The sequence below is a fragment of the Borostomias antarcticus genome (genome assembly GCF_949987555.1).
Source record: "Borostomias antarcticus genome assembly, chromosome: 16".
NCBI classification, from domain to species: domain Eukaryota; kingdom Metazoa; phylum Chordata; class Actinopteri; order Stomiiformes; family Stomiidae; genus Borostomias; species Borostomias antarcticus.
In genome coordinates, this window is record NC_140249.1 from 11,530,148 (window position 1) to 11,540,560 (window position 10,413).

At 49.4% G+C, this 10,413-nt stretch overlaps 1 protein-coding gene across 1 annotated transcript; it reads left to right on the top strand.

The window, feature by feature from the left end:
- Window positions 1-6,903: 6,903 nt before the first annotated feature.
- On the top strand, window positions 6,904-9,620 carry LOC311319425 (solute carrier family 35 member G2-like; the record flags this gene model as incomplete). The annotated part of the gene is made up of 2 exons (XM_084450985.1): window positions 6,904-6,982; window positions 8,241-9,620. Exon 2 carries the CDS (start codon window positions 8,271-8,273, stop codon window positions 9,618-9,620), a length of 1,350 nt encoding a protein of 449 aa, XP_084307111.1. The 5' UTR covers window positions 6,904-6,982; window positions 8,241-8,270.
- Window positions 9,621-10,413: the final 793 nt, after the last annotated feature.

Sequence of the window (10,413 nt, forward strand, 5' to 3'; positions counted from 1 at the left end):
GTGTCTGTGTGTGTGTATACAGTATATGTTTGTGGTGTACAGTATGCATCTAGGTCGTTCACTGTCCCTCAGGTTGTGGCATGATGATATGTATTGGGCAGCCATACATGCCCTGTCTCCTTCTGTTCTGTTCTCCTTCCTCCTGGTCACTCAGTCTGTATTGGTTCAGGATCTGTCTCTGCTTTGTATCTCAGACAGTGAAGAGCTACTCTGACTATTTATATTCATGGTTTAGGGCCAGATAGCAACCACGTTTGTTTTGTGTTTTAGTTTGATTCGTCCAAATGTCCTGGGGGGGTATCCCAGCCCCCCTGCTTGAGGTACCACCTCTGACTCATTTTGAGCCAGGGAAAACCCTGTAGCAGTACAGTGTTCCAGCCAGTTCACTGACATTCTGAAATAAAATCATACATTCACAGGGTCTCATGTGGTCTCATGACACAAAATATTTTTTGGGTCTTGTTAAGGCCAAGTCATGGACTATTAGCAGAAAATCCTGAACATTTAACTATAAAAAAGTTATCTCATGCAGCTTTAACTCCACAGTCTTTGCTATAAAGTCTCTATAAAATCAGTATTCACACAGCAGAGCCAGGATATGTATGAATAATGATGTTATATGTCATAAAAACCCACCCCTGCAACACACCCCATAGCCCCTGATAGAGACAGAGAGAGAGGGAGAGAGAGAGATGTGTGTATGTGTGTGTTACCGAGAGAGGGAGAGAGATGTAAGTATGCACATGTGTATGTCTGTATGTGTGTGTGTGTGTGTGAGAGAGAGAGAGAGAGAGAGAGGGGGGGGGGGTATTGATGGGGTGCAGCAGACCCTGTCAGCTGGAAAAGTATGTCATCATATCTCTGTAGGGGACTGTGGAGTGACTGTGGGTTTATGAGTCTTGCTGACTGAGAGACACTAAATGTCACCGAGTACAAGCTCTCAAAAATACTCTGCTCTGAAACACATGTGTGTGTGTGTGTGTGTGTGTTTTAATGTATAGTATGTATGTGTGTGTGTGTGTCAGCGTGTGTGCTTCTGTTTGTGTTGTGTGTGGGTCTCTGTGTGTGTCTGCAAAACATTGCCCAATCTCCTCCATTATTGGCAGCTGCTGTATTTGGAGATGTTTTCTGTACCCATCACTCCCCTGGTGTTAGCGGTATTTTCTGTGTGCTCACTGTACATCATTATTATGTACATTATACCACCAAGATATATGTATGTGTGTGTATGTATGTGCATTGTGTCCATCCTAGAAACTTGCTTGTATATATGACTTGTGACACATGTTAAGCGACCCAACAACATGACAGCAATGGAACTATATTTGGGCCCCTGCAATGTATTTTGAAAATGTCGACCTAAATAAAGAATTCAAATGTATGTGTCTGTGTTTCTCTAAGAGCTCCAGAGAGAGCTCCCAGCCCCTCTTATCTATAATTAACATCTCCGTCCGCACAGAGAGAGAGAGGGGGAGAGAGGGAGGGGAGAGAGAGAGGAATGGAGAGAGGGAGGGAGGGAGGGAGGGAGAGAGAGAGGGAGAGGGAGGGAGGGAGAGAGAGAGGGAGGGAGGGGAGAGAGAGAGAGAGAGGGAGGGAGGGAGGAGAGAGAGAGAGAGAGAGGGAGGGAGGGAGGGAGGGAGAGAGAGAGAGAGAGGGAGGGAGGGAGGGAGGGAGGGAGGGAGGGAGAGTGTCTTCTTCTTCCCTCTCTGACTCCTCCAACTCATCAAACATCTTTGCTCTTCTTCTTCTCTCGTACTTCACCGCCTGTCTTCCTCTGGGCACCCACTGCCTCTCATTCCTCTCTCATCTCTCTCTCTCTCTCATCTCTCTCATCCCTCTCTCTCATTCCCCTCTCTCTATCTTATCCCTGTCTCTCATCCCTCTCTCTCTCATCCCTTTCTTTCTCATTCCCCTCTCTCTATCTCATCCCTCTCTCTCATTCCCCTCTCTCTATCTCATCCCTCTCTCTCTCATCCCTCTCTCTATCTCATCCCTCTCTCATCCCTCTCTCTCATTCCCCTCTCTCTATCTCATCCCTCTCTCTATCTCATCCCTCTCTATCTCATCCCTCTCTCTCATCCCTCTCCCATCCCTCTCTCTATCTCATCCCTCTCATCCCTCTCTCATCTCTCTCTCTCATTCCCCTCTCTCTATCTCATCCCTCTCTCTATCTCATCCCTCTCCCTCATTCCCCTCTCTCTATCTCATCCCTCTCTCATCCCCCCTCTATCTGATCCCTCTCTCTATCTCATCCCTCTCTCTCTCATCCCTCTCTCTCATTCCCCTCTCTCTATCTCATCCCTCTCTCTCTCATCCCTCTCTCTATCTCATCTCTCTCTTTCATTCCCCTCTCTCTATCTCATCCATCTCTCTCTCATCCCTCTCTATCTTATCCCTCTCTCTATCTCATCCCTCTCTCGATCTCATCCCTCTCTCGATCTCATCCTTCTCTATCTCATCCCTCTCTCTCATCCCGCTCTCTATCTCATCCCTCTCTCATCCCTCTCTCTATCTCATCCCTCTCTATCTCATCCCTCTCTGTCTCATCCCTCTCTCTCTCTCTCATCCCTCTCTCTATCCTATCCCTCTCTCATCCCTCTCTCTATTTCATTTTCAATTTTATTTGGAAGGGACCATGTGCAATTAAAACATAAATGTAAAAACATTTGATGCATCGCACCAGAGTTAGCCTAAGGCTAATCTGCTACTGTATCTCATCCCTCTCTCTCATTCCCCTCTCTCTATCTCATCCCTCTCTCTTTTGATTTTATGTATTTGCTGAGGGACAGCGCAAGTTAATGAACAATCACTATATGATTTATCAATACAAACAGAGATTGTAAACTAGCCAGGTTGAAGCCAGAGGCTAATTTCCACCTGTAGTCCCATGGGAAGATGTTCCCTAAAAGAAGAGAAGTACAATACTAAAAACCTATAACGTTAAATCTAAAAGCATAACATACAACAAAAACATACATCAGGATTATAACAAGATAGCCACATATCTATTAACTACTAGACTACATTTGTATATTACATATATAAACCCGGGCAGATGGAGACAGTTAATGTGTTAATGTGTGCAAGCCTGATTGGACATCTTTTTTTTTTTTAAATGTATATGATTCTCTAGGCTTAGGAGTTTATATTTGGCCATAATAGTACAGTGATGAAATGATAGAGGTTTTCTGTCGAAAACTTTCAGGGCTCGCTTGTACAGGGACTCAATGGTGTTAATAGTTGTTATTCCGGCTAGGGACCAGGTAGTCAGGCAATATTCTATCCATGAGAAGATCATCGACTCAAGGAACAGCCTAGCTGCGTCCTCCGCCAGGTTGTTTCGAATGTGCCTGAAGTTTTGGAGATTATATTTTATTGACTTTGACATCTTTTTTATGTGACTCTTAAAGGTCAAGGTGGAATCTAGAGTGTCCCCTAGATAGAACTCACAATGTCAAGCTCTTCAGAAATACACTGGAATGCGTTACGTTATGGAGGCGTTTAGTAAATAACATACAGACCGTTTTTTTTGCATTCAAAAGGAGACAGGATTCAGCCAGTCCTGAATGAGAGGACACAGGAGGCCTCCATTGGATTTCTCATTCCTCTGTCCCTATCTCATCCCTCTCTCTCTCTTTCTCCTCTCCCCATCTCATCCCTCTCTCTCTCTTTCTCCTCTCCCTATCTCATCTCTCTCTCTCTCTTTCTCCTCTCTCTATCTCATCCCTCTCTCTGTCTCATCCCTCTCTATCTCATCCCTCTCTCTCTCTATCTCATTCCTCTCTATCTCATCCCTCTCTCTCATCCCCCTTTCTTTCATCCCTCTCTCTCTCTTTCCCCTCTCTCTATCTCATCCCTCTCTCATCAGTCTGTCTCTGGTGCGTCTGCTCACAACGCTGCCTTAAATAGCGTACAGTCCTCCCGCTTGTTACCATGGTAACAATGAACATTTCCTCCTCCGGGAAACAGCCTGATGAAACACACACACACACACACACACACACACACACACACACACACACACACACACACACACACACACACACACACAATGAATAAATGTATGGCAGTGTTTTATATTGCGAGAGCAGCCGTGCTCTAAATCCTGTCTGCTGGTGGGGCAGCCATGTAGAGACATTTGAAATGATACGAGAACCCCCTGAAACCAGGCCAGGTCCACCGGATTTATGTGCGTGGCTGGCTTGTTTCTGTTCAGATCTCGTAGGATGGAAGCTAGTAATGCCACTGAAATAGCTGTGAATTGAAATGACATGAAACAATGTCTGATAAATTAAGATAGGTCTTGTCGCCTGGACACATCAGTTCCAATGCTTCCAATGCTAATCCAGCACAATAAGAGTGGGATAGGCAGTTAGCTCATGGGCTCACAACAACTAGCAGCAGCTTCCATAACATTAATGGTAGCGGCCAGTTCAGTCATGGTAACTGAACACTAAAGGATCAGTTCCCCTAGATTATTACAGAGAATGCTGGAAACTCTAGAGTATTATTCTCCACTATGGACCAGTTAATCAACACTGCCCCTCCCTCCTCCACAGCTCTCAGCACCAACATGTGAAGAACTCACACTGTTCTAGATAATCTATTAGAGCCAGTATTCCCTCTGATATAAACATAGGGGGAAATTCACATGTAGTATCACATTACCATGCATACATACATACATACATACATACATACATACATACATACATACATACATACATACATACATACATACATACATACATACATACATACATACATACATACATACATACATACAAAGGGAGAAAGTTCTACATCAGGCTTGGAGATCATGTGTCTGAGAAACATGACACCTGCTTTGGGGTTGCACAAGGGAGCTGCCTTGGTCCATTACTTACTCCGTGGTGATGAAGTGTTTTGAGAAGCTGGTCAAGGAACACATCTGCTCCTCACTGCCCAGCACACTAGACCCCCCACAGAACACATACAAACCCAACAGATCCCCAGAAGATGTGATTGCCCCCATACTCCACACCACCCTATCCCACCTAGACATGAGTAAGGGGAACATGTCGGGTTCTGTGAGACTGCTGTTCATTGACTACAGTTCAGCCTTCAACACTATAACTCCACCCAGGCTGGACACCAAGCTCAGGGTCCTGGGGAAAAGTGAAGTCCTTCAACACTATAACTCCACCCAGGCTGGACACCAAGCTCAGGGTCCTGGGAATCAGAATCTGAACACACACAAACCCACACAAACAGGTAGCCTACAAACACACACACACATAGACCCACACAAACACGTAGCCTACAAACACACACACACACAGACCCACACAAACACGTAACCTACAAACACACACACACACAGACCCACACAAACACGTAGCCTACAAACACACACACACACAGACCCACACAAACACGTAGCCTACAAATACACACACACACAGACCCACACAAACACGTAGTCTACAAACACACACACACACACACACAGACCCACACAAACACGTATCCTACAAACACACACAGACCCACACAAACACTGTAGCCTACAAACACACACAGACCCACACAAACACGTATCCTACAAACACACACACAGACCCACACAAACACTGTAGCCTACAAACACACACAGACCCACACAAACACTGTAGTCTACAAACACACACACAGACCCACATAAACACTGTAGTCTACAAATGCGCTTCCAGATGCTGCTGATAGGGAAGAGCTGGTATTGGTGCTGTAGCACTCTGAGATCAAATATACAGTACATGGAGATAAAGAGCATACGCACGCAGTCACACACACACTCAAACACACACACCACACACTCAAACACACACCACACACACTCAAATACACACATACCCCCCCCCCACACACACACACACACCTGCCCCACACACACGTGTGCACACATACACACACACACTCCAACACACACACTCACTCACTCGCACACACACACACACTGGGGTGACAATCATCAGTGTTCATAGTGGTGCTGATGGTGGTGTTTTTGTCCTTACGCATGCTCTGAAGTTCCTCTGCCCTCCTTCCTTCCCTCTCTCCTTCCCTCCCCTCCCTCCCTCCCTCTCTCTCTCTCTTTCTCTGTTTCTCTCACTTCCTCGTCGGGCTGAGAAGGAGCATCGCTCCAGAGATGTGAGTGAGAGGAAGGCTATAGGCTACTTGCCAGGATTCTATCAAGACGGTTTCTGGCACAGAGCAGCTCGGTTCCCCGAGGCGAGGACAACACTGGGTTCGACTGAGGTCTCGGTTTGAACCAGGACACGGGGGTCGCTTTGAAGTTGAGTCGACGGTTGAGTGTCGCAGAGAAATAACAGGGTGGAGAGATGATGGGTCTGTCGCCTCTCTAACCGACCAAAAGCAGATTGATGTGTTCCGTAAACGACCGCTGAGCTCGCGCTGAGTGAGTTTCATCCCGGCGGGATCCTCTTGAGACCGCAGGTGAGTTGCCGAACCTATAGGGCTAATTAGGGTGATTTTTAAGGTTAGTCTGCTCGGTTGTTAAGTCTCAGGTGACTCTGGAGATCTTGGACCCCACAAACGGGCGATCTGATCCGACTGCTGTGATTCGCCTCGACCCCACAGCTGCGGCAGCGTGGCGGGTACGCGCCTCTCGTTCCATTCATAAATTTGGCACAGTCGGTCGATATTTGGACGAGAAGGATTTTGCAGTTTTAAGATCATACTGGATGAATTAGCCTATTAGCCTACCCGTGTTTCACAGGTAGCCAGTGCCATGTCGACGCAGCAGCTATAGCCTACTACATGGGGTTGATGTGCGTCTGTGCTCGTGTGTCCGCCGGCGTCACGGGCGAGAGACCGAGATAACCTTGACGTGACACACCTACCGCACGCACGCGGCAACACGGTGACGCACGCGCGGCGCGCACTGCCGACCAGCCACCCCGCGCGACAGCACATCTGCCAGATCAGACACAGAACAGCACATCTGGTACGTTTCCGTTATGAGGGCACCGCGCACTAGTCTCACCATCTGAACAGACTCTCTGGGTGGTCGAGACTGACGGTGTTGTTTGTGAATCAGTCAGATATTCCAGTGCTAACGGAAGCACTGCAGTAGCAGGGCTGCGTCAGCCAGGTGAAATACAGCCTGGCAGGAGACAGGAGGAGCTCTGCTAACGGTCCGGAACAGAGAAAAACGGATAAATCCCTCCCAACACCTTGCATCTCCTGCCATTTGTTGTTTGTCTGTGAGGCGGTTGTTAAAATAATTGTCTGTTTCTGTCCATTTAGCTAAATTCTCTTGCTCTTGCCGTCCCCTCTGACATGGTAGAATGGTCCATAGATTACCACCACCAGGAGGGGGCGCTATTTCTGAGATTAACTCTGCATCTCCAACATAGGACCTTATTTGAAGGGGTGTGCATAAGACTGACATGACCCTGACCAACCATGAAATGGCACAGGAAGGAATCGTATAGGTCCTATATGGTATATATTGTAGTAAGTAAGTAAGCCTTTGAGAACCAATGTTTCTCGGGCTTAGTGACCCATAGGGCAGGAGCCTATCTCCTGTTTCTGTAGCATGAGGCAGCTTGATGTACAAGTCCACCCCCTGAACATGACGCTAGTATGTACACGTACAAGTGCCTGTGATGGTATATATATAGATATGGAAAAACAGCCTTGATCATCATGCAATCGGACAAATGTGACTATGTTCAATTTCACCTCACACACTTTCAAAATGAATGGTCTCAAGCCCTGTAGTGGGCATGACTCACGCATGTGCGTGTTTTGCCTCATGCGCAAACTGACTGACAGACAGACAGACACACAGACACAACCTCTCTGTTCATTGACAGGATGCTGCCAGACTGATTCCCCCTTCGGCTCCAAGAAAACCTGTCAGAACCACCGTGCTTGATCTCCACTAATCCACTACACCACTACTGTAGGAGGGACCCTGAATAGATTAGACACACTGTGAATATCAGATATCCATTCCAGAGAGAGAGAGAGAGAGACACAGAGAGAGAGACAGAGAGAGAGAGAGAGAGAGAGAGAGACACAGAGAGAGAGAGAGAGAGAGACACAGAGAGAGAGAGAGAGAGAGAGACACACGGAGAGAGAGAGAGAGAGAGAGAGAGAGAGAGAGAGAGACTGTAGCGAGAGAGAGGTAGCAGAATGAGAGAGGTTGCGTAGATACTGCATGTGTGAGTAACTCTGTTCTTCTCTCCATCCCTCAGGTGTGTGTGTGTCTGTTCAGAGGCGTAACCATGGAGTCCACCCACCTCCTGGGAGGGTCCAGGAAGCAGGTGAAGATCCACCCTCACACGGTGACGGCCCAGTACTCGGCCCCGCCCCCCTTCCCCCCGCCCGGGGACGAGGGCTACGACGACGCGCCCTCCTTCGAGGACTTCGGCTCCTTCCTGGACGCGACGTGGGACAGGAGCAGGCTGAGGGAGGGCAGGAGGTGGCCGGGGAGGACGCTGTTCGGAGGAGGGCAGGAGAAGAACAGAGACACGCCCCTCAAACCCACGCCGGCCGGAGCGGAGGAGGGCGGGGGGGGTGTCGGGGGGGGGAGGGGGTCCGGGGGAGGGGGAGTGGGCGAGCAGCTGGCCAGTTTCGGTGAGGCGTCCGTGTCTGCTTCCCGGCTGACCTGGGTGGGTCTGCTGGTGTCGGCGCTGGCCAGCGGGTGCGTGATGGTCCTGTCCCGCCTGGCGTCGGACAGCTTCGGCCTCGGCCCCCTGTTCCTCCTCTTGGTACGGTCCGCCCTCCAGCTCGTGTCCCTGGCTGTACCACTGCGGCGGGGGGAGCACGCCTTCGGCCCGGCGGGTCACCGGCTGCGCCTGGCGCTGTACGGCGTGGCATACTCCCTCTCCCTCTGCTGTGCCTACTCCTCCCTGTCTTTCGTATCCCCCGACGACGCCGCCACGACCTGGCGCCTGGCGACCACTGCTCTGACGGCGACGCTGGCCTTCCTGCTCCTGGAGGACAGGCTGGGATTGGCCGACGGGGCCGCGGCGGTCGGCGGCGTGTGTGGGCTGGGCCTGGCACTGGTACCGGACGCAGGCCAGACCGGGCCGGCCGGCGTGGGCTCAGCGGAGGAAGCGTCGGCCCGGTTCTGGAGGAGCGCGTTCGGCTGGTCCCTGGCGGTGATGGCAGGTCTGTGGATGGCCCTGGCGCTGGTGGGCTACCGCTCCCTGAAGGAGCGTGTGGGCGTGGGCGCCGCCCTGTTCGCCGTCAGCTGGACGGGCTGCCTGGCGGCCGCGGTGTCCATGGCCCTGCTCCAGGAAGGCGCAGCCTGGCCCTCGGGAGCCCCGGCCTGGCTCCTCCTCCTGGGGCTGGTCGTCTGCTCGGCGGGGGCATTCCTGGGCGTCACCCACGCGCTCGGCCGCATACACCCCGCCCTGGTCTCCGCCTCCCAGAGCGTGGAGGTCCCAGCCGCCATGCTGCTGCAGCTGGCTGTGCTGCCGCAGGCGCCCAGGGCCTGCGAGGTGGCCGGGGGCGTGGTGGTGACGCTCAGCGTGGGCTGGCTGGTGGCCAGGAAGCTCCTCCCCTCTCGCAGCAGCAGGAGGAGACAGAGGGAGGAGTACGAGGAGATCCTGGACTCACCCATCAAATAGACACACAGCTCTCTACCCGCTCTTATCTCACACACACACACACACACACACACACACACACACACACACACACACACACACACACATACACATACACATACACACACACAGTACACAGTTCACCCTCTGTCTGTCTCTCTCTCTCTTTCCCTCCCTGAGAGAACTCTGTCAGTGATGGGGCTGAGGCTGTATAAATATGGGACTGTGTATATATACAGTACTGTATAAACGGTGTGTGTATATACAGTTTGAACAGTGTGTGTATATACTGTTTGAACAGTGTGTGTACAGGTATATACTGTATGAATAGTGTGTGTATATACTGTATGAACAGTGTGTGTGTATACTGTTTGAACAGTGTGTATATACTGTATGAATAGTGTGTGTATATACTGTTTGAACAGTGTGTATATACTGTATGAACAGTGTGTGTATATACTGTTTGAACAGTGTGTGTATATACTGTATGAACAGTGTGTGTATACTGTTTGAACTGTGTGTGTATATACTGTATGAATAGTGTGTGTATATACTTTATGAACAGTGTGTGTATATACTGTATGAATAGTGTATATACTATATATACTGTTTGAACAGTGTGTGTATATACTGTGTGAACAGTGTGTGTATATACTGTATGAACAGTGTGTGTATATACTGTTTGAACAATGTGTGTATATACTGTATGAACAGTGTGTGTATATACTGTATGAATAGTGTGTGTATGTACTGTATGAACAGTGTGTGTATATACTGTATGAACAGTGTGTGTATATACTGTATGAACAGTGTG